Below are 25,097 nucleotides of genomic sequence, written 5' to 3'. Positions count from 1 at the left end.
TGTTACTTTCACTTCCATTGCATTTGGATAGATCTTCAAGGAATAGAATCTAAGAAGAGACCATTCCTTCCCATTTTCCCAAATAGATTAGATAGGCTAGAAACAACTTGCCCATTAGACCTTTGTGTACTGGAAACCAAAATTTAAAAATTACAAAAAATGGTTTTCAGAGCAGTGCACTTGTTCTTTAAGAATTAGTTTTAACTGTTAATATTTTACTTTAGAATTTTAAATTTTCAGTTTTTAATATATTTATTGATTCTGTATTCTTGTTTTGATGGTATCTGCCCTCAGTCTTTGGGGAATACAAATACAAATATAAAAATAAATACCCCCCCTTTAGGTTTTGTATTGAAGGGAAGCACAATTGTAGTTTTCTGAGCAACAGGAATAAAAAAGAGCAAGAGGGGACTGTCTCACAACTAGCGGTTTTTGTATCAAATAAAACTTTTAACAATGAGTTCATCATACATGGAGCGAATTTAGAGGGATGATGTCTGTCCTGAGTATGTCCAGTGTCAGGGTTGCAGATGTTCACAAACATGGGACTGCAAACACTGGGATTTTTTAGTCCTATAAGGTATCCCCTGTGCAAGCACCGGGTGATGTCTGACCCTTGGGGTGACGCCCTCTAGCGTTTTCATGGCAGACTCAATACGGGGTGGTTTGCCAGTGCCTTATCCATTTGCCAGTGCCTTATTAGACTGAAGAAATACAAAATGTCCCATAAATTAGACTTCAGTCTGAGCAGCATTCTTGAAGGAGAGGAGGATCAAGAACTGATTGCAACCAATTCACAACCCCTTTGTTGGCCAATCTGAATGGTTAGTATTTTTAAAAGCCATGGGTCTGGGAAATCTACCCCCCTCTTTTGCTTCATGAGAAAGTAATGCTTTGCTGCAGCTAGTCCAAGCTGGTGGGAGTCCAATAATCACATCACATTTACCTTTAAAGTGATCTTAACATTAAGTGAAATATGCATATATATTGTTTCTTTATGATATTGAGATTTCCCCCTCTTTAAACTGATTTTAAAATGCCTTTTCTTTTATCTTGAATTTCATGACAATAAACTTAATTATTGCTCCGTATGTGTTTGAGGCTACCTAAGTACTTAAATGGGTTACTCTGCTAACTGCTACTTGTAAAGATGTTTTTGTTTTGTTTTACATGAGGAATTTAGGCACTTCCAAATTCTTAAAACGCAAAAAGAAAAGGATAAAATGTTAAGACCTACTTAAAGCATTGGAAGCTGCCAACTACAGTTTTTGTGGTATTTGCTTTAGAGAATAAGCTGTGAATATAAGATTGGGAACAAAACCTTTTTGTACTCTGAAACATAATTTAAACAGTATTTTTTTTTCCTTCACAACTACTGTAATATTTTAATTGGTGGACAAATTGGTGAAACTTACAAGCAAATATCCTTCATATATTTAGTGATGCAAGGAATCTATTTCCTTTATTTTATTATGTTGTTATACCGCATCCTCTTTCTCTATTGTCTTCGAGTGTTTCAGTGATGCTTGGAGTGATTTATTGCAGCCATCTCAATTTGTCTTGAAGGTTTTGACAGAGGAAAGGACGATACCTTGCAGAGTAAAGATGATTCCACACAGTCTATGTCAAAAAGCAAGGTAAGTGCATCAGCACAATGAGACTATAAAAGTGTAGTATTTTGCCTACACATTGCCTAGTTGCACAGGAAGGTTTAGGTTTTAATAACCATAAAAAGTGTTGTGAATCTCAGATGTCTTACTGGGATGAACCAAAATTTCTAAAAGTTTAGTGGTTTTAAGTAATAGCAATATATCATGTTCAGGGATAAGGTATATGAAAAGCCCTGTATTTTTGTGTGTGTGTGTGTGTGACAAGGGGTAAGGTTTTCTGTATCAGTGAACAAAAAAGCTATTTCTTTTTGCATTTATAAAGCTCATTTACAGTGTTTTCTCAGATTTTGTGCTCCCGGTACTTTAGACTGTCTGTAGAATGGGCTTCCAGGCTGATTTGAGCAATTGAAACTCCATATACTTAACTGTAAAGGGTAGAGTGAAATGCAGCCTGAAAAGTTAAGTGTTGTTTCATTATTTCCTCTTATAATTCTTTCAGTCAGAATCTAAGCTTTGTAACGGCTCTGAGAAGGAGATCCCAGCCACCACCACTTCTTCCTCCTCTACAATCAAACTTACAAAGAAGGAGTCTCTTAAGGTGAGTCTCTTTCCAAAGCAGTATTTCATCCATACATCAAATTCCCGACTATTCAGTATCTCCAAGTAGACTGTGGAAGTATATATCAGGGAGATTAAAACTTTAAAGAAACATTGGGTTGCATCTTACCAGCTTTCTGTTGGTGGAAGGGAGAGGATTAAGTCTCCTCTGGATTCATAAAGAAAATGTAGAATCTGTGTGGACAAAAGCCATGTGGAATGGGGGTTGTAGTGGTGAGGGGAATCAAACAAATTAGAGACAAACTGAAAGGATATAATCCACTAGGATAGATGTGACACTACTTCAACATATGTTACAATTTCCACTAGAAAATGCTTTTTAGACATGGTACATCCTTAGGATATAGTGGTACATCTTAGGATATAGTGGACACTAGTGATGTCCACTAGTGTTGGTATGGAAGATATGCAAAAGAAGCAGTACAACTTTTTGTCATAATATAGGCCTACTTCTCACTGAGTAATGTAAACTGAAAATGAATCACACTGTTTTTGTGTGGTGTTTTCATTCCTGATTCCTGATTCATGCCAAACTGAAGTTTACCATCTTAAAGTGAGTTATGCAACAGAGAAAGCAGTATGGCATTAATGCTAGAGACAAGAAGTGGGAACATTCAGGGCCATTCTGCACTCGTTCAAAATTGCACAATGGTTGCAAATTGAAATCGCTACTGTTTTGCTGTTATGCACAATATCGTTGACAATCTGCAACACTCCTGAAACCGATCCGCAAAAAGTGCTTTGTTGTAGTGTTTTCAGGGAAATCCCAAAAAGTGGATTCACCCTCCGGAAAGCGCTACACTCTTGCAACCAATCTGCAACACTAGTGGGAAAGTTCTGTGTGTTACCATTGTTGTGGTTTCTGCAAAGTCCCTCCCCCTAGCTCTCTCCTCTGATCTTCCGGCGAAGCGATTGCCATTTTTTTTTCTCGGAGCGAGCGGAGATCAACACACCGGCGAGCCTTCGTTTACCCAGCGAGGCTTCCCCGGCTGCAGTCCCTCCCCAGAGCTGTTTAAAGTCACCAAGCGCCAAGCACCACACAGCCCCGTTTGCTGGTTTATTTTCCCTTTATTTTTCACTCTATTTTCGGCCGAAAATCGCACCCGTGCGGGGGGGGGTGTTATTTTTTTTTTCACTCGGGGGGAGCGTGGCAACGATGAAACGGCAGCTCAAACACCACCTGCTAGCTAGATGGGTCTCTCTATTGCCACGAATCAACATAGTGTGTGTGTGTGTGTGTGTGTGTGTGTGTGTGTGTGTGTGTGTGTGTGTGTGTGTGTGTGTGTGTGTGTGTGTGTGTGTGTGTGTGTGTTTTACCTTCCTTAAAGGGAAAGGGGCTTTTGGGGAGCATGATAACGGCCGCCCATTGGCTGCTCATTTGATTGATGGCCAGGGGTGGGACAAAGCTTGGCAATATCGCTTCCTGGCTAGCGATTTTTGCCGAGACTGGAAACCTGTGGGAAACAATAGAAACGCAACTGGATTCCACTACAAAGGCAGGTTTGCATAACGACGAATTCCACTATTTAAAATGGTGTTTTTTTGTTCCACAACCAATTTGCTACATAGATCCTGGTGCAGAATGGCCCTCAGTGAATCAGCCCCCAACATGAAAATAAGTTCTAATAGTAGAAAAATTGAAATAAATGTGTTGCCAGTTCTGTGCCTCTTCATGTTTGGCTAGATCTACATGAAAAATATTGGATCTTAACATATCTCTGCATTTATTGAAACAGAGTATATAGATCTTTTAAAACTGTTGACTTTTCTTTTTGTAAAGCTCTGAATTGTTTATTCAAAACTGTATTCTGTCCCTTTACTCTTCATTCTTTACAGGTTCAAAAGAAAAATTACAGGGAAGAGAAGAAAAGAGCTACAAAAGAGCTACTTAGCACAATTACAGACCCGTCAGTTATTGTTATGGCTGACTGGTTGAAGGTCAGAGTCTATCTTCAACTTAAATGAAAGTTGCAGCTGAATGTAGTGTTTGTTTTCCACTTGGATGTAGAGCAGAGTAGAGAATCTGTTAATTGCATCCCAGTAATACGGTGCTTGAAGCATAGGAATCCAAGGGGGATACATAACTTTGTTTGTGGTTGGCATGACTTCATCTTCCGAGGAGTAACTAAATTGTTGATCATGGTGCATTAGATATGTTATGAATTATAAGCTGGTAGTAATAACAAATCAAAGATTATTACTGTCAGCACAATAACAGTGTATTTTAACCCAGTTTTTTGTTGTTATAGTCATTCCTCCTTCTCTGTACATACAATGGCATAAAATTAGACAAGCTTTGAATAAGTGTGAATGTTGGTGTTATACATAACTCCAATAGGTTAAGTGGCATTATATATATCTCCAGTAAGAAGACATAGAAGTTGAGGGGGTGTCAACAGACACAGAACTATTAAGCAACTTTCCCTGATCAATAAGACATAATGCCTGGGATATTGCTGCTTGAACTCTACCTGCCTATATAGGGTGAAGTTTGAGAGGTGGTTAACAGTTTACATTTAATTGTTATATCCATATACTACTCTGTGTACAGTGAACTTGGAGCAGCATTTTTAACTCTTGCTGATGTGCCCAAGACCTCATAATGAGCAGCACGGCTGGCTGAAAAATTGAACAATCCTAGCCAATTCTTGTAGTAGACCACAGTGATTTTCTGTTGAGATCCTTTCTGCATCTGTCTACATGGGTGTGTACAACTTGATATCTGGTACACTGAGAGTCTGGTTACATAGAATGGTGTTCTCAGGCCTGTCCCAGGTCCTGTCAAGCTAACAAGCTTGAAATTTAATTTTACAGACATATGGGAGGCTGACATAGATTGGGATTTTGCGGGGAGGGGACTTGTGCCTCCTGTATTCTGCATAATTTTCCTAACCTGAAGTGTCCCCACAGAGGTGCAGTTTAACATTATGCAGGTAGTAAGATGTGTTCTGGAATTAATCTGGTTGCTTATATCTTAAAGCGGGTTTTCTTTGCCTGAGAAGGAAGATAATGGAATGTAACTATTATTATATTAAATAATACTAAATGACAGCCTGTTTTTGTTCCTTTTTTGTTTTTTTAAGATCCGTGGTACACTGAAAAGCTGGACCAAACTTTGGTGTGTGCTGAAACCAGGAGTATTGCTAATTTATAAAACTCCTAAAAATGGCCAATGGGTGGGAACAGTACTTCTGAACGCTTGTGAACTCATTGAACGGCCTTCGAAAAAGGATGGATTTTGTTTTAAACTTTTCCATCCTTTGGAGCAATCTATCTGGGCTGTTAAAGTAAGTGAATATGTATTCTTAATGTGGTTGATGTTGAAAGTTTATGTAATACCAAAGACACTGTAAGTTTAGTTAAATATTGAAGGTCTCAAAATATTTTCAGTTGCTGCTTAGCTTTCTTTTTGCTAAACTTGGGAGGTTTCCTGACATTTCAGTATTTTCTTATATAATTGATAGAATTCAGTGCTTAATTGCTTTGGCAATTGGTATGAATGTATTTTATTCTCAAGTATTGCTTTTGAAAACTATATCCACTTTCATCTAATTATAGCATGAGTTAGTTCATCCTGCATTTTATTGGAAGGGTATAAGTACTTCCATTGGACACATTTTGGCTTTAAAAAAAGGTTCTTGGAAGATGTGGTAGTTTGCCTAGAGTCACATACTCTAGAGCAGGAGTAGTCAAACTGTGGCCTTCCAGATGTCCATGGACTACAATTCCCATGAGCCCCTGCCAGCGTTCGCTGTCAGGTGCTCATGAGAATTGTAGTCCATGGACATCTGGAGGGCCGCAGTTTGACTACCCCTGGCCTAGAGTATGTGACATATCAAAGAAACACGTGAAATGGTGTGGCATTATGGGATCCTTCACAATTACAGTGTGAATAAAGTGTATCATAAAAGTTGTAAAACACAACATTGAAAGGAATCATCTTTCAAAGTAACTTTAACAGAGTTCTTTAATTCTAAAAGTACTTCAGCAGAAAAGGGAAAAGAGCCATGGACTAATAGGTGCCATTGTTGCACCAAAGAATACACTATTCCAGATGGGAGTCCTATAGGAATCATGTATTCAGATCACAAGGAAGTCTTTTTTAAAAGGGGCTGCAAATCTACCTAAAATACATTGAACTCAGAACGTACCACTCCCTACCATTTCCTCCTCCACATCATTGGGGGGGGGGGTTAAAATTCAACAGTAGGTAGGTTGCTATAATGCTATAATGAGCCGGCATGGTCTGGGAGTGGTGGTTAATAAAAATTAATATAAATAAATAAATATATGTTAGGTCCTTTGAATTCTCATCTAGAAGCCCTGTTAGACTGTTGAACTTTTGGGTGTTATGGGTGGAAATCAAAGAAGAAGAAGAAGAAGAGTTGGTTCTTATATGCCGCTTTTCCCTAACCGAAGGAGGCTCAAAGCGGCTTACAGTTGCCTTCCCATTCCTCTCCCCACTACAGACACCCTGTGAGGTGGGTGAGGCTGAGAGAGCCCTGATATCACTGCTCGGTCAGAACAGTTTTATCAGGCCGTGGCGAGCCCAAGGTCACCCAGGTGGCTGCATGTGGGGGAGTGCAGAATCGAACCCGGCATGCCAGATTAGAAGTCCGCACTCCTAACCACTACACCAAACTGGCTCAGAGAGCAGTGAGGTGTTACAATGATCACTTTTTTCATGTTCACTACATAAATATGTTTACTATTAATATAATTAATATAGAATAAGCAATCCATAAATTGAGTACCACCAAAGTACTGAGCCTCTATATATGGCAATTGCATTTTTAGATAGGTATGTGCAGTATTTTTTTGTTTAAAGAAAACAAATTCACATTTTAATACTTAAGAGCCTTGTTTTTAAGTTGAGTCCAAACATGGACCATAATTGATATTTAGTCCAAAGCATACACCTCAGTGAAAGGTAAGATTATCATTGTTGTAACTGTGTGGTCCTACATGGATACTGTGCACTTGCATATCTGCTGCAGAGCTTAAAACATCTAGAGCAGTGGTCCCCAACCCCCGGTCCGGAGACCGGGACTGGTCTGGGGAACAGTCGGTACCAGGCTGCGGCTCCTCCTCGTCCTCCTCCCCAGCTGCTGCCTTGGGGGCTGCCCTGCCACTTTGCTGCCGGCTCACCTCTGGTGCTCTGCAGTGGCCGCCATGGCTGGGGCTCCCCCTCAGCGTGGCACTGTTCAGCTGCTGCTGGCAACGCCTCCCAGCGGGCGGCGCAAAGACAGGGGTGCTGGCGGGAAAACAAGCAGATCAAGGGCTCAGGCCGCGCCGATGTCCCTTGGCAAAAGACTACCCCCCCCCGGGCCTCATTAAAATTGTCAAGCATTGACTGGTCCCCGGTGATAAAAAGGTTGGGGACCACTGATCTAGAGGCACTCCATTTCCTCCCACACTTTCCCATCTTTTTCGGCATGTTATGGAGGGGAACACTGTTTCCTCAATTTTTTCGCTTCCATTGGAAAATAAGTGGGTGGGCCCCCAGGAGATGAGGGTGCCCAATTGGTGGGGAATTTCCATGCCAGATAAGCCAGGTCCCAATCCTACATGATGGTGGTGAGGGCCTTGGGGGAGCAAGATATCAGGTAGCTCCTGCTCTCTGCCATGAAGTGCTTTATCTGAGTCCCAGAACCCTCTGTGAAGAGTTGCTCCATTCATTCATTTCCACCACATACACCCTGAAGTTCTTTCAATAAAGTTCAGAATGATTTCAGTCACCACTGGCCTGTTACATCAGGGTGCATGGTTTATAACACTGAACTTACTTGATACATATTTCCATGTCAAGATAAGGTCAAATTACCATGGGCCTCCACTTCCACTGCAGTTCCCACTAATTTCAATACACAGTCCTTCCCTTTGGGCTTATTACAGCACTCAAGGTACTCACCAAGGTATTTTCAGTAGTAGTAGCTTAATTGAAGAAACATAAATACGTGCATTCATACCTCAAAGACTAGCTAGTTGTAGCCAATTCAAAACTGAAGCTCCTGTCAGATTTACACTTCATACTGAAATTACTTCCATATTGAAAGTACTGGATGAACAACACGCGAATTCAGCTTTGTTTTTCTCAGTGAATTGTCTGTTTTTCTGTTCTAACACTTTTCTGTCTGTTCTAACACTTTTCATTGTCTGTATTTTAAGGGACCTAAAGGTGAAGCTGTGGGCTCGATAACACAGCCATTACCAGGCAGTTACTTGATCATCCGAGCAGCTTCAGAATCAGATGGTAAATTATGTTTGGATTTTGCCTTTTGGAACATAGTTTCCAATATAAAACAGTAGTATTTAAGCTCTTATTACTGATGAATGAGGCATATGAGTTTTGAGCTATTTGTGAACACATTTAACATAGTGTAAATGTTATGTTATAATTCCGCTAAGTGCTGTCCTGTGTTTAAGCAAAGCAAGAGGAATCATAAGCCCCTGTTCCTGAATTCAGAGTTTAATAGAAATCATGAGCATGGAAAATGGCAACACAAAGCCTAATATACAAAAAAGAAATCTAAGCAGTTACAAGAAAAAATTAATGACAGTGTTTGTATTTAATGTATCTAACCTATAATCTAGATTGGTGGTCCCCAACCACTGGGCTGCGGCCCGGTGCCGGGCTGTGGCTCCCTCTCCCCCGCGCCCCGCAGTAAAAATTTCCCAGGCCGCAAGCAAATTGGCAGCAAAAGCAGCCGATTAGCTTGCGGCCTGGCAAGCTTCGTTTTGTGGGGGGGGGGGGGGGAAGCAGGGCCGTGCATGCGCGTTTGCGCCATGCGTGGCCGCGGAAGTGTCGCGCATGCACGGTTGCGGCCGCGCATGGCGCAAACGTACATGCGCGGCCTGCCGTGCATGCACGGCATGCACAGCCGCACAATCACCCTTTATTGAAAGCAGAATTTGCTTTCTTTAAATAAAAAACCTCCCCTTAGGAAGGTTGCGGACCACTGATCTAGATATTTCGTTCTCCCTCTCTTTTCTTTCCCTCCTCTTTTCTTTCCCTCCTCCTAGTCAAACTATTCACAATATGGCATATATGGATGAGTTAAAAGGGATTAAAAGATAAATTGGTTTCAAAAAAGGGTAGTGCAGTGTAGGTGATCTCCCTAAAATGTTAGCCATAGAAGGCTTTGCCTGAGAACAAGAAAGATTCATATGTGTTGCTTCTCAGAAGGTCATACCTGAGAACTCCAATATTGCCCTTTCTACATTCCCTGAGTTTTAAAAAGATTCAGACATTGGTATAAAAGTAACATAGTATTTAACACTTTTTCTTCAAGATGCTCATAGCTTCCAGATACAGATTAGGTAGAGACACCCACTAGATTGGGGAAGTATGCTTTGACAGCAATAAAACCTACTTGCGGCCACAACAAGGGGGAAAAAGAATAACAGATCTTTGACGGTATCAAATACAGTTCTGAATTATTTAAAGTACGGTCCAAACAGTGACAGTCTGGAAAGAATTTTGCTGTAGCTGTAGCAACATAGTTAATTTAATTGATTTTACTAAATACAAACTTTTATTCATACTCAGCTATGGTTGGCAAAGTAAGTAGAACTGGCTCTGACTGGTTCCTGGGCGGAAGACTTCCTTTCTTATGTACACAGCTTTAAGGGAACAATCGAAGCACTGTGCCAGTCCTTTATAGATAGCATGCCAGAAGATTCCACTTAAGCTCCATTAATAATTTTGCTACCAATAACACACTGCTAGCTCTACATTTTTTGCATATTACTGAATATGATGAGTAATTGAAATCTGAGATTATTTTATTAAGAAATAAATAAATGTGTCAATGTACAGAAATTTCCAATTAATATATAAATAATCTCACCAAATGTATTGAAAGTAATCTTTAACTAATCTGTGAATGCCTCCTCCCATTGGACCTCCAGAAAATCATTTCCAGGGGTTGCAGAACCCTTGATATGCTATATACTGGTTTAAGGAAATGTAGGAAGGACAATTAGCTCCCTTTTCCATCCTAACAGTAGCCCTTAACCCACATAGCTAATAGTTGATATGAAGTTTGCAACTCTGGGAATTAACTGTGCTGGGTTTTGACAAGATTGCTATAGGGAGAAGATATGGAAAAGATCAGTGACCTTCAGCACCTCTGACCCAATATTTCCAAGTATATAAATCTATGGTATTAAGTACCACAGATAAAATGTTGTATACTTATTTTCTTCATCAATAGTTATAAAGGGGGTGAATCACTTAATTTTAGCTCTATAAATGCAACATGTATAGATGGTTCTATAACTATAACTAGATAAACCAATCTGTGATATTAAGACAACTGCTAAGTTTGTGTCTGGGAAATGCTGTTGGATCATACCAGTCATCCATCTAGTTCAGCATGCAGTTTCACACAGTGGCTAATCAGCAGTGCATAGAGTCTGAGGCCTTCATCTAATGTTGTCTCTTTGTTCTGGTATTCAAATCTGCCTCAATATGGAGGTGCCCTGTAGTCAACATGGCTGCTGATGGTCTCCATGAATCTGTCTAAGCACTCTTTTCGGTGGGAAACTTTCCAGATGTTATCCCCTAAAGTTAGACCTGAAAATGAAAGTTAGACACAACCAGCACCTCAGGCCCTCAAGGTCATGGAGAGATAAATGTTCCCAAAACATCAAATGGTTTGTGCCTGGATTCCCAAGTCTGCTACACTATCCAGCTACACTCACACCCACACTGATCAATTATACAGGCAAATAGAACAGATGGCAAAAGCTTGTGGATACCGGGTTTTGACAGTTCATAATTCTATAAACCTCTGTCATGTTCCCCTTTGGTTATCTCTTTTCTAAACTGCAAAGTCCCAAACTCTTTACCCCTTCAGTCTAGGAATGAAGTCCCAACCCCTTAATTAGATATCTTAGTTGTATTTTTCTGTACTTTCTCTAGCATTGCAGTGTCCTTTTTGAGATACGATAATCAGTACTGTACACAGGATTCCAAATGAGGCTACACCAGGAGCACTATAATGACTATTTTATTTTCCAGTCCCTTTTCTAATAATCCCCAGTACAGATTTTGCCTGTTTCACTGTTATGGCACATTGGTTTGACACTTCGATTGAGGTATTCACTATAACTCCAAGATCTCTTTCCTTCTCTGAAGCCTGGAGTTTTTGTTCCCCTATGTATCATATCACTTACCTGTGCTGCACTTCAGTTCCCACATTATTGCTTATTTACCCAATTTGTGGAGATCCTCCTGGAGCTCTTCACAATCTACCTTAGTTTTCTTCCACCTGAATGGAATCATAGAGTTGGAAGGGGCCATATAGACCCCTCTAGTCCAACCTCCTGCTCAGTACAGGATTAGCCTAAGCATCCATGATAAGTATCTGTCTAGCTGCTCCTTGAAGACTGTCAAAAAAAGGGGGAGTACATGGTGATAAGCAGTCAAAAGAGATAAACTGTCTAGGCAAAAAAGACTGAATGGAAATCAGCCAAAGTAGTCTATAATCTTTCTATGAATACTTGTTTAATTAAACTATAATCACTGAGCAAATGCAGGTGTTTCAAAGTTTTTTCGTCAGTATCTCTAAAATATAACCCCCCCAAAAAAAGAATGGCATTTCTAAGGCAATATTTTAAACAATTTAAATTCAAAAACTCACATAGGGACAAAAGAGGTTATACAGAATCTATTCTTAATGTTCCATGTAGGCTTGTGCGCTTTGGCATGGTTCGCCTGCTTTAGGAGCCATTCAAGCCTGAGGTGGCCAGCGGTGCAGGGGGGGGGCGGTGCTGGGACATGTGCTGCCACTGGCACCGCCCCTCCCCCCTGCGCCACGGCGCTGGCCGTCTCTGGCTTGAATGGCCACTGAAGCAGCCAAAGTGTGCCAAAGCGCACAAGCCTAGTTCCATGTCTCTTGGGACTATTACCAAATAAACTGCACTGTGTTCCAACAAGCTAACATGAAGACATACAATATATCGATCAGTTAATTGGCACATGATTGTCTTAGATTCTTAGCTTAAAGGCAAAAACCTTAAAATTAGCTAAACAGATCTAGTAACATTTATACGTATATTCACAGTCATAGAAAGGATGTAAGGTCCAAAGATGAATTTAATCCACCAGGGGTCAGCGTTCCCTATGAATAAAGTAATCCTCACTTTGAGACAATTCCTTACCTACATCTTCATCATTAAAGAAGAGGAAGAAAAATAAGAGTTGGTTCTTATATGCCGCTTTTCTCTACCCAAAGGAGTCTCAAAGCGGCTTACAGTCGCCTTCCCTTTCCTCTCCCCACAACAGACACCCTGTGAGGTGGGTGAGGCTGAGAGAGCCTGATATCACTGCTCGGTCAGAACAGTTTTATCAGCACCATGGTGAGCCCAAGGTCACCCAGCTGGCTGCATGTGGGGGAGTGCAGAATCAAACCTGGCTTGCCAGATGAGAAGTCCACACTCCTAACCACTACACCAAACTGGCTCTAAATAGATGAGGTTTAAATGCAAACAAGATAACAAAGGATATTTCATCTTCTGTGTGGCCAGTTTCCATAACATTTTTTATACTGCTCACCCCCAATTCTAGATTTTCAGATAGTTTTAACTTTAGCTGTTGCCTGCAAAATGAACAGTTTTGTTTTGATACTTTTAAAGAATGACTTACCAGATTGTTGTTTAAATCCATATATAAAATTGGATTCTGTTTTTATTATTTTACTTAATCAAAAGAGAATGTCTTTAAAATGTACCAGAATATTAAGTTGTTCTGGAAGAAGACATCTCATTTAGTAGAATTTGTAGGAGGTCTAATCATATATTAAGAGCTGATGATTCATAAGAAATTATCTTCTCATATATGCACACACCCCTTCAGGGGTTGAACAGCTAATGTCACTCTCCTTTTTCCTCTTTGACTGCTGCTCTTAAAGTTCTGTCCCTTCTGGACCACACCAATTTCTCCTCAGGCCATTTTTAAAGGATGTTTTTCTTTTGGTAAACTTCCAAAGTCATATTTCTCTACAAAGCTGGGGAATTCCAAGGTAGGTATCCTTGTGTCTGTGGGAGGCCCCCTTTTGCCTTATCCATAACCTCTTAGAACTCAAGGACATCCAATGCAGCTGATTGACAGTAGATTCAGGACAGAGAAAAAAACATTTACAGAGAATTATTAAAATTCTCTGCAAGATGATGTAGTGATGGCTGCTTGAAAAAGGATTAGACAGATTTATGGAGGATAAGTCTATCAGCAGCTATGAGCCATGTTGACTAAAGGGAACCTATACAATGAAAGGCAGAAAATCTCTGAATACCAGTACCAAGATGCAACATCAGATGAAGGCCTAAGCCTCCACCCTGTTGTTGGCCTTCTAGAAGACTAGTTGGCCACTGTATGAGACAGCATATTGAACTAGATGGGCCTGATCTAGCAGGGCACTTTTTATGTTCTTATGATATAGTGATAAATATTAATTACTTTCAAATGCCACTTCTTTATATTTCATTACATCAGAGACTGAGGCTGCAAGAAGTTCTATGAGTAAATGGGACATAAAGCTAAAATAAGAATATATATATATATATATATATATATATATATGTGTGTGTGTGTGTGTATGTAAGAGAACCTGTTTTAATTACTTTTCAAGAATGTGTGTCTTGAGACACACAGAAGCATAATTCACAGCATAATTAAGTGCCTTAGAAGTGCAGACTTTAGAACACAGACCTTCAAGTATCATCTCCCAGTTCTGAAAACAGTAGTATTAGGTGGTATTAAAACATATTTATCTTTAGGTAGGTGTTGGATGGATGCATTGGAACTAGCTTTGAAATGTTCAAGTTTGCTGAAGCGTACTATGATTAGAGAAGGCAAAGAACATGAGCTGAACTCAACAACAGACATTGCACATGTCTCACTTTATGGCCTCCTGCGTGCAAACAATGTACATAGTGGTGATAACTTCCCGTAAGTAAACAAAAATTTTTAATATTATTTTTAGAAGTATCCTGAAGCCTGTTTAGAGTAAAACTGCCAGTTTTGTACAAGTCTTTTAATATGTAGAAGTTTTTTTGTCCTAAGGGTTGCAGTTAGCTATGGCATAAGTATTCTGCATATTTGATTTTTTTTCACCTTTAAAAAGCTAACTGTATTTATTGTTCAATATGTTGCTCTAGTGTTTTTGTAGTAAGATACTTTTGTGCTTCCCTGTTTCTGCGACTAATCCAGTCATATGGTCTTATGGTAGCAGCAGTACAAATTCCACTGAATTCCATTCTGTAGACTGTGAAAATATTTTTCAGGGTGTAATGTACCAGGAAGTGATGTCAGCTGGCCACACCTCGCTGCCACGCTCCTCCAGAAGTGAAAGTAGCCTTGGCTGACAAAGGTTTAAATGGCTAGGGGGCCTCCAAACCCCGCCCCCCTCAGGCACAACATTGGCCATTTGGGAAAGGGGTGGGTCAACCTGTCCCAAGAAGGGTAGAACTTTTTTTTAGTTTTTAATTTTTTAATTTTTCTTTCCTTTTTGCTTGGAGCCAGGTGGGAGGACTCTCTTCAGCCACCATTTTAAAAACATTGAGGGGTTGCAGTACCATAGCTGAGAAACCCTGCTATTGATGCTGACATCTGAAAATCATGTCTATATTAGGAGAGGCAACTTGTGAGATCTTATGCATTCTCACAATATATGTAAATGCTGATAATCTGATTTTGTGGAAGCAGTTTTTGCATTGGCTAAAATTTTAAGAACACTGCATGAGTTCAGCTCTTTTACCAACTCTACAAAACCATTTTGATTTTAGAAATTCCCCCCACAAAAGTTTCAGAATAGTTAACAGTATAAATATTCTGTGAATCATATAATGGCATCTAAAACTCAGTTTTGTAGCATCCTTTCTTTTTATCAAATCTAAATCAGGAATTCATAGACAAGGACTCTCAAATTGCCTGCAAGTAAAATTGATGCATTAGCATATTGTTGAACTAGTTGCTGTATGGTTCCTCTTAGCTCATATGGCTTTTTAATAGAAGGGAAGGAATTCTGGAAGGAAGGGAAGGAACCATACAGCAAACTAGAGTGGGAACCATGGAGGAAACTCATTGACAATGTAGTTTCCTTTAGCTCTAAGGTTCCTCGCCACCACATTTTTTTGTATTTAACCAATTGTCAATATTGGAATAGTTCCTAAGTAGCAAATTCATTTTCACTACTTCACAGCAATAATAATCTCTGAGCTAATTGATCTTAATCATTTATTTAGAAAATTACTATGCCTCCTTTTCAGAGTACCTATTCAAGGTGGCTAGGAATAGAGTCCGTTCACTATTGCCTTACCTACAACTACACGCTGGATGTTTTACACAGTTCCCTGCTTCAGTTTGCCTAACTGGAATAGTTAGACAAACCTATGGAAGGTGGTGATTGGTTGAGTTAACCATGTGTCACAATGCTGCTTGATGACTTGAACGACTGATAGCTCATGCTATCAGAGTGCTTTCTTAAAATGCATGATTAACGTTTATATGAACATTTCTGTCCTATCTTTGATGGAATTTGGAAGATACGTTTCTATTTTTTAATATTTTATCTAGCAAAAATTTTATCTTAGTTATAATTGAATAACTAAGTACAGTCTAAACCAGATCCCTGTGTATGTGATGTGCATGTATACATAAAATAAATGCAAACATTAAACCTCTCTAACTGGAAATATGGAGTGTTCCTCTTGAATGTGAAGGATAAAGTAGACTGCACATGTAAGTAATGAAAAAATGGTTATGATTGCAGCAACATTTGCAATCCATTGGCTCTTAGAATACAGAATTCTTAATTTAGATACTGAAGTGATGACAGAAGAAAAAGCTCAAGTAGTTAACTTACAGCCTCACAAGTTAAAACTCAAAGGACATGATCCAATGAACTTTAAGCATTCTTAGATCACGCTCAGCCTAGACTGAGTTGGGATTACAACTTGAAAAACACAGTGGTGGAGTATAATGATATGTGCTACAAAAGATACACACAATTGAAACTCTCTTTTTAGGTTAAATGACAGTGAAATGGAAAGGCATCATTTTAAAGATCCAGATTTGTATTCTGATAAATCAGATAAGGAAAATGATCATGATCGTGATGAGTCAGACAATGATGGCTTGGGAGAAAGTGACTCTGACACATCAGAGCGGCAGGATGACTCCTACATTGACCCAGAACCTGATCATGTCAGGGAAACAACTTATTTGGAAGAAGCTCATGAAGAACTTGGGGAGGTAAAAACATTATTGTTACCTTATTTTAAATAATAATCTATTATTCTTGAAACTGGAAAGAACATTTATTGGAGAGGAGCTTTTGTGGAGCTTGAAAATACTTAAATTGAAGAGCTTTCTTTCCCACCCCCTCCATATTCTTTTTTTTTACTATTTCTATAGATATCGGTCAGCTTTGTAGTACTAATAGAATGGTTTTAATGCACACAAAAAAAGTAAATAAAAACATAGTAGTACAGACCCTGATTTTGGTGGCTTGCTAGAACTCACTCAAAGCTTTAAAAGACTTGATTAAAGTCACAGAGCAAGACCCCTGAGCTTCTTTGATGCAGGAAGAAGGAATTAACTGCAGTGGACTGTGTGTAGGTAGAAGCAGTATATTGAACCACTGTGCCCCCAAATGTTATGCAAATATGTTTTTAGTTAATATCTTGCTCTACTTTATTCATTTTTTTAAGGCAGGGGAAGCATCTCAAACAGAAACTGTATCAGAAGAGAACAAGAGTTTGATCTGGACATTACTAAAACAAGTACGTCCAGGAATGGACCTCTCCAAAGTGGTGCTACCTACGTTTATTTTGGAAACACGTTCTTTCTTGGACAAACTCTCCGACTATTACTATCATGCAGACTTTTTATCTGAGTGAGTTGATCATTTATCTCAGCATTTTCTTTAAAATGATTGTACAGGCTTTGGCGGAAACGTTACTTTAGAAGTTTGTGGAATAGAGTTGGGTCCTGATGTAAGACTTCCTTTCAAATTGCAAATTGCAAACAGCTGCTTTTCTCCATTCCTTCTGCAAGACCAGTAGTGGTTTTATAGCTGTGTGTCTGATTTTAAATTGCAAAATTAGTATGAGGAAGAAGGGTCAAGCATTACCTTACCCTTGTCATTTCCTCAGCATGATTAAAAATGAGAGATCTTATTTTAGCTCTCCCACAACCTAGTTTAGTGTAGCACAAATGTCGGCATTTTTAAGCCTAGGATTGAATTACAGTTCTTGGGCATTTCCAACAATGTTGTTTTGGAACTGGTTTGGTGTGCTCCATGGGTTAAAAAACTGGTGGCAGCCATTTTTTCAGACTTGTGTAACAGTTCTGATGGATATTTTTCTTTAGGGCTGCCCTTGAAGAGAATGCTTACAAACGTATGAAGCAAGTTGTGAAATGGTATTTGTCAGGATTCTACAAGAAGCCAAAGGTAATGCTTGGTGCACTGTTTTGTGGTAGCATTTTGCTTAACTTAAAGACAGTTTTGGTTTATTGTTAAAACAAAAACTGAAGCATTCTACTTAATTTGAAGACATAATGTCACTTGAGGCCCTTCACTGTAGATTCTTGGAGGGGGGATTGCATTTGTTTTAGAGAACTGGGATATATATATGTTTATATATTTACTGATTTAAAATGTTTCTTTTTTATAAGGGACTAAAAAAACCCTATAATCCTATACTTGGTGAAACCTTCCGTTGTTTGTGGATTCATCCAAGGACAAATAGCAAGACTTTTTATATTGCTGAACAGGTATTACTAAAGGGGCTAATTTTTTTCTTTAATGAAGTATTGTTGTTCAATTTTGGATCACCAAATAGATAAAAATACTCAGAGGTAAATGCATAACAAAATCATATCATTCTCAAGCGTAGCAGTATTTTATCTTTTTTCCTTAGTCAAGTGTTAGGGGTTTCAGGTAGGATTATATTAATCATTTTTTTAGGTTTGAAAATCCTCTTATGCTGTAGGAAACATCAAAGGTGTAAGGTTCCAGTCTCCAAAATCCTGTGATTGCACTGTTATGAGCAGTATGAGCACTAAAATGCCACAGTTCCTCTTGCATTGTATTTCTCCAAAAAGATCACTGATTTATGTAGAGGCAATAAGGGGCTCTTATGGTCAAAGGGGCTCTTATGGTCAAAAGGGGCTCTTATGGTCAAAAGTCTAGAAGCTAAACTGTGGCTGAAGGTGGTTTTCTTAAGCATTAATTCAGTGTTTAAGCCTGATCTCATTAAAAGCATTGAAATGCATTGGGGAATAGACATGCTTAAATGGAGCTTTGAAGCTAACAAGCTCAAATGTGACTAATGTACAGAACACTCTACAATCAGATAAAAGATTTCCCAAACTAGTTTGTCCTGTTCTGTTGCACAATAAAAACATCCATTCTCACTTTTAGGAAAATAGGATTGTTAAAAGAGACCTAGGGAGGTCGAGGGTAGGGAGGATGATGACATTCAAGTGGTTAACTGTCCATTTTTGAAGGGATTCTTAACACTGGGGAGGCACATGAAGGTTTTTAACAGTATGTTAAGTAGGATGCTAAATACTATGGTTAAGGAAAGCTAGTAGCTTAGGTGTGTTCCAGTTGGAACAACACTATTTGTCTATTCCATTTCCCTTTAATTACCAAGTAATTTTTATCTGTTCTACCTAGATATTTAACATTCAGAGGTTTCTCCTAGCTTGTTTACTTTAATGATGCTGATTTTGCCATTGTGCAAGATCTAGTACCTGCAGGTATAACTTGGTGTTTTAATATGTTTAATAGACTATTTGGAAAACTACAGCTTACATGGTAATAAGATTTCAATTTATAATTTTTCTGCATGCTTTCCTTCTGCATGTTTATTTTTCACAGCACATCACCTACATGTATTAAATTTTGTTATGTTCAACAGGTGTCCCATCATCCTCCAATATCTGCCTTCTATGTAAGCAACCGAAAGGATGGATTTTGCCTTAGTGGTAATATTTTGGCCAAGTCCAAATTTTATGGTAAGCTCCTGCCAGCTTCCTTTTTATTTATTGTCTAGTAAGTCTGCAAAAAATGTTATACTTTCATTTTTGTGATGTAAATTATGTAGGAAAGGTGGTTTGATTAATATCTACATGAAACATAATTGAAAAAGTTTCCCCTCTTAAAGTGGAATGGTTCATTATTCTTTTTACTCTAAGACTAGTATGCGGTATGATTTAATATAATAAATATATATGGTTTTGGGGACATGCTTCATTTAATCAATTAGTTTTGTTTTCTGTTACCAGGAAATTCTTTATCTGCCATTCTGGATGGTGAAGGTCGACTGATGTTCCTGAATAGAGGAGAAGAATATTTAATGACAATGCCATATGCACATTGTAAAGGTATTCTTATGTCATACAAAGCTGACTTCAATCTAGATTTTAGAATGATTTAAGCCATTTCCTAAGAGCAGTTCAACTCATATTTCATTTGAGCATTTTTTTCCGAACTCTCTAGATAAATATCAAGCCCTTGCCCTTCACATTAAATCAAAGTTTGGTTTGTGTATCTCACCTAAAGAGTCAGATTTTTTGAGTCTCCAGAAGAAAGGGATTGATACACTTGAGAGTGTTCACAGTGTATCTAAAAACGAGAATTAAGAATGCAAGAACAGATCGATGTAGTTCAGTTCAGCATCCTGTCTTAACAAGTTGGAAATACATACTGGAGGATGTATACAAGCAGGGAAGAAACTGTGTGGCTCAGTAAATCTTACACTTAACAGAAGAATTCCTATGTTCTTACTAGAGGTTAACATTAAGCACAAAGAGAAGTTCTTGACTTCTGAGTTTTTAATATCGAAACAAGACTCGACTTGAAACTTCTTCAACTTCATAATAATGATTGCACATGACAAAAATATTCAAGCAGAGCACAAGATATCTTCTTTCCAAGAGACCTTCTGTTCTAATTTTTTGGTCACATGTAGTCATTATTACAAAGCTGAATAAGTTGCACAGTGGCCACCCAAGCAGAGGCAAAAGCCACCTTCTGTGACTGGTGTTCAGGTGTTGACTGCTTCTGAATGTATGGGAGAAGGGCCATTATGTATAATGTTGGATCTAGACTAAATTTTCTCGTAGTAGAATGGAGCTTTCCTGTTCTCCCCCAACCCACTGATCTATAAGAAAGGATGCTCCTGGAGGATAGGGGGCCCTGAAGAATGACATGAGGTCTGCAGCAGGAAGAGAGAATCTATAGAAATTTTAGATTCAGCCTGGATCCAACCCAATACTTAGGTTTATCTGAAAATATTGAAAAACTTTAAAACTGCAAAGAGAAAAACAGTGATAGAAAAACCAGTCATCAAAACATAGCTCCTTCTTGAGTAATGTCTTCTTCAGAGTACTTAACCATATGACTTAGAGATCCCATGAAAACTCTCCACTGGCAAAAATCAATTCTATCAGCAGGGCAGACCTTCACTTACTGTCCGCCACACACACACACACCCTTACTACAGTCCCAAATGCTTTCTTGAAATGCTTTTCCTGAGGGACAGGTGGATCCCAGGAAAGGGATGACAGCGGGGTGTATTTCGCCTGGAGCAAGAGAGAGGATTCAATGAAAATTGCCCCTTCCTTCCATGGGCAAGACTTTTAATTTCTTTAACTTAAATATTTCTTTTCTTTCTAACATAATAAGCAAGTTCCTTGCTTCCTGATTAGCATAAAAATGCTTTATAAGTCTTGTTTGCTTGCTTTCCTTACCCCCCTACCCATGTCATTAGGCTTACAACCATTTAAACCTTTTAACAACGTGCTAACACTTTGGAACATTATATTCAGTAATATGTGGAAATCCAGTGGGCAGAAATGCATATACCAAAAAACAAAACCTAGTTCTGTTTTTTACAGGAATTCTTTATGGAACAATGACTTTAGAGCTTGGAGGAACAGTCAGCATTGCATGTGAAAAAACTGGGTACAGTGCTGCCCTTGAATTCAAACTAAAGGTGAGTAAGGTTGAGTTCCTTAACTATTTTATTGTTAATGTCATGGGGAATGAACTAATTAGCATTTGTGGCAGGCCTTATTAATATTACATTTTGCACTTATATTGCTAAATGTAAGCCAATTGTTGAATAAATAATTCCCATAGATAGTATACTCTCTTGCATACATAACCAGGTTTATGAAGATCTGAACTGGAATCTGTATGTCATAATGCAGCATTACCGTTAGTATTTGGGAAGATCAGGGTCTTAAACATAATGGTTATAGAAAGGTAGTGTGATGCACAACCAGTATTGTGTCTGCCCCAACTCTCCACCTGACAGCCTTGGCTCAAGTAGCTTCTGAATAGAAGAAGATCAGCACCTGTGAGGAAAACAGATTTTTTCCCCCATTCTTATCCTTCCCCCGGTAGCACCAGTTCTTACAAAATACTGATAATGGAGGCTGTGGAACTCGTGGACAGCAAGGCCATATGACCTTGGTGCTATACTGAGCAGCCGGAACCATGGTGACACTGTTCCTGTGCCATGGTAATATCCACTGCCAGAAGAGGGAAAGATGGGTGATTTCATCTACTTCTCCTCCCTCGTTGCAGCCCCCCCAAAAGCTCCATGGTACCATCTAGCACCTGTGTTTTGGAAGTCTCAGGAAAGGGTGGGAAAGAACCATGTCCTCATGTAAGTGCTACAGGAAATGAAACCAATTAATTTAAACCAAGGACATGTTGATTTATGTTCTTGGGGAAAATTCCAGATTACTAAATTTAATACTGCAGTAATTTATGGAATCTGTCATATGGTTATACATTAATGGTGATGTCTTACGATGTTTTGCATTTCTTTTTTTCATAGAAGTGGGTATCTCCAACCATGTTACACATGGTTGCTGCTCAGATAATACTTGTGGAAGGGGCATGACTATTACAGGCGTTGTATTTGGACAAATCTAGAATGATATGACAGAAATATGTACAATGACCCCTTCCGTAGGAAGTATGTGGGAATTACTGTGATTCAACTTTCTGCAAAATAAATGTTACCTATGTTATGACTATGTTGACAATACCACATTAATAACACTGTTATTGTACTATGTTGCTTTGTATCACACACTTTATGTTCTTAGTAAACCACTCTGAGCTGCAAGGGAGGACGGTATACAAATCTAAATAAATAAATAATGTGAACCAAAAAAAATATGCTGGCGGTGCTCTCATACACAGTGAAGTGTTTTAGAACAAGTATCTGAATGTTGGGCATCTTTCTCAAACTTTCTGATCTCTTTTCTTTAATAGCCATTTTTAGGCAACAATGACAGTGTTAATCAAATACTGGGGAAAATTAAGCTAGGCAAAGAAGTTTTGGCTACCCTAGAGGGCCATTGGGTAAGTTCTGAATTGATACTCAAATTATGTCAAAGGTTTGATGTGTCCTGGAGATTGATCTGTATTGTAATTTAGACAGAATATCAGTAACCATTGTACAATCATTCCATGTCTACTTTGCTCATTCTTAGTACTTCAGTTTCCCAGTCCAGTTAGGTATTTTAATGTATGTTTCCAGGGACATGAACAAAATATAAATGAGCAGGGATGACATAATCTTTCCAGGTTCATAGGATGTGTGGAGTATTCATCTTTGCCTGCTTCTTTATCCTGTTACATTCATATATAGTTCTGTATAAAGTATAACTATGGAATCAGTTTTCTAACCTAAAAATCATGACAAAAAATATCAAACGGTTAAAGAAGTCATTGTTGAGATGTATATAGCCCTGAGCAGGCTCCACACATTTTGACACTGATTTTGGCAAATTAAGATAAGTTTGTCACAAAATAATTCCTGTTGAATAATGAAAACTGACTAGACTGAAACTCATAGTTGCAAGGTCATAAGAGCACAGATCTCATCATGACACAACAGGGGGTATTGGCAGGCTTCATAGAGGTGTTGCTTCTGTGCTAGCCCTGCTTTCTTGTAAGATGTTGTCTTGTTCCTTGATACCAGAGGTCCCCACCACTTTTACTGGCACCTGCCAGATATTTTTAGGAAGTGGGTGGGGCCAAATAGGATTTCTTCTAGCAAGGCTTCTGATTGCCCATTGGAGACTTGATTGACTATGCAGATTAAAAAAAATATATTGCTTTGCCATCAACTGCCACCACAGGAAAAAGATCTTCACTGTGTGACTGAAGGTAAACTGTGGCAGCTGTGTTGTGGCTGACTATATATATTGTGGCAGCCATTTTGTGGCTCTGTCTACTGTGCCATGTCACAGAGGCACAAAATGGTTGAGAACCCCTGCCCTATATAAACATGGATCATTATTTTCAGACAAAATCCTATTTTTTGTTTGTTCCTAGTGTTTGGTTAACATAAATTGGTGCTTGAGTTAAGAGGATAAACAAGAGTTGATTTGATGGGATTCTGTCAGCAGAAGCTGGTTAGGGAAGACAAGGACTAAAAAATTATATTCCGGTTTTGTTCTACTGAGTTCAAAGTACCTTAATTATTTCATGAAACCATTTCTGGTTGATGATTCACTTGCAAGAAACAGTATGTAATTATGTTTATAAGGAAATAGGAATAAATACCTTCTCAAGGAGAGTATTGCTGGAACAGTCTGAATCCATATGGTCACAGTTGCTCACTGATGATAAACTTACTCTTCCTCAGTTCCCAGAAGTGTGCTTATATATAATATCTATAGACTTACCTTTTCAGCAGTATAGGGATGCTCTCATAGATTTGATTATGGCATACTATACAATAACACAATCCCTCTATGTGCATTTCTGGTCACTGTATCCCCAAAAGGTTACTGCAGTGCTGGAAGAAATACAGAAGAAGGCAACCAAGATGATGAAGGGGTTGGAGCACCTTTCCTGAAGACTCTGGGACACCTTAGTTTAGCAAAGAAACAATTAAGAAGGGTCATGATGGAGACTTATAAAGAGTTGACAAAGATATATTGTTCTCTCAAAATATTAGAATTTAAGGGCATGCAGTAAAGCTGACATGCAATGGATTCAGGATGGACAAAAGGAAATATTTCTTTACACAGAGTGATTAAAATATGGAATTTTCTGCCAGATGATGTAGTGATGGCCACTGGCATGGATAGCTTTTAAAAGGGTTAGACAGCTTCATGGAGGAAAGATATATCAGTGGCTACAGCCATGTTGACTAAAGGAAACCTCCACATTGAGAAGCAGGAAAGCCCTGAATTTCAGTACTAAGAGGCAAAGTCAGATGAGGGCCCTGGCCTCTATGCCCTATTTGAATCATAGAATCATAGAGTTGGAAGGGGCCATACAGGCCATCTAGTCCAACCCCCTGCTCAACGCAGGATCAGTCCTAAAGCATCCAAGAAAAGTGCTTGAAGACTGCCAGTGACCCTCCAAAGTAACTGGTTAGCCACTATGCTGGATGCTGGACCACTGTTTTAAGTAGATTTAATGTTCCAACTTAAACAATTCCTTGCAAATATAAATTCAGTAGAATATATTATAATAGTTCTAGTGGTATAGTGACCCACAAGTGGATGTATCTTATGCTGCTGGTTCACCAAGTCATCATTAGCATGGGAACAGGTTGCATTTCTTGATGTCAGAACTGATCCGGAATCAGTGAGGATTGTATTGGTGGATCACCTAGCAGTAAGTTACAGAAATTACTACACAACAGGTCAGAATCTGACAGTGAATAGTTTCATACCCTTAAATGAAGTCGTTGATGCTGAAATTAGGAGATCTATTTTCAGCTTTGACTTTCAGCTGTCCTCAGCCATGTATGCCAAACTGGTATAACAAATGCCTTGGTTGCAAAAAGTGACTTTCAGAAGGACTCTTTGTTCAT

At 38.8% G+C, this 25,097-nt stretch overlaps 1 protein-coding gene and 1 long non-coding RNA gene across 6 annotated transcripts in view; one reads left to right on the top strand and one right to left on the bottom strand.

Annotated features, from left to right (window-relative positions):
* The window catches only part of OSBPL8 (oxysterol binding protein like 8), an 85,436-nt gene that overhangs the window by 47,772 nt on the left and 12,567 nt on the right, over window positions 1-25,097 (top strand). For all 4 annotated transcript variants that reach the window (XM_077338864.1, XM_077338865.1, XM_077338867.1 and 1 more), the window contains 14 exons: window positions 1,567-1,637; window positions 2,110-2,208; window positions 4,065-4,166; window positions 5,312-5,515; window positions 8,397-8,481; window positions 14,010-14,181; window positions 16,260-16,485; window positions 16,944-17,128; window positions 17,605-17,686; window positions 17,911-18,009; window positions 19,161-19,257; window positions 19,528-19,626; window positions 21,142-21,239; window positions 22,535-22,624. In XM_077338864.1, the coding sequence (XP_077194979.1) occupies window positions 1,567-1,637; window positions 2,110-2,208; window positions 4,065-4,166; window positions 5,312-5,515; window positions 8,397-8,481; window positions 14,010-14,181; window positions 16,260-16,485; window positions 16,944-17,128; window positions 17,605-17,686; window positions 17,911-18,009; window positions 19,161-19,257; window positions 19,528-19,626; window positions 21,142-21,239; window positions 22,535-22,624 (1,709 nt within the window). The remainder of the gene's footprint in view (window positions 1-1,566; window positions 1,638-2,109; window positions 2,209-4,064; window positions 4,167-5,311; window positions 5,516-8,396; window positions 8,482-14,009; window positions 14,182-16,259; window positions 16,486-16,943; window positions 17,129-17,604; window positions 17,687-17,910; window positions 18,010-19,160; window positions 19,258-19,527; window positions 19,627-21,141; window positions 21,240-22,534; window positions 22,625-25,097) is intronic.
* LOC143838087 (uncharacterized) lies at window positions 1,390-15,598 on the bottom strand. 2 transcript variants are annotated; one of them, XR_013231218.1, is made up of 4 exons: window positions 15,551-15,598; window positions 10,586-10,806; window positions 2,338-2,402; window positions 1,390-1,620 (listed from the first exon to the last, which is right to left on the bottom strand). It is a non-coding gene; the product is annotated as an uncharacterized LOC143838087 (long non-coding RNA). The 2 variants fall into 2 exon arrangements; XR_013231217.1 differs by lacking the exon at window positions 10,586-10,806 and having other exon boundaries at window positions 15,551-15,585.

The sequence above is a fragment of the Paroedura picta genome, chromosome 5 (genome assembly GCF_049243985.1).
Source record: "Paroedura picta isolate Pp20150507F chromosome 5, Ppicta_v3.0, whole genome shotgun sequence".
NCBI lineage: Eukaryota > Metazoa > Chordata > Lepidosauria > Squamata > Gekkonidae > Paroedura > Paroedura picta.
Note: the sequence above shows the minus strand (reverse complement) of the source record. Positions and strands in the feature narration are given on the sequence as shown.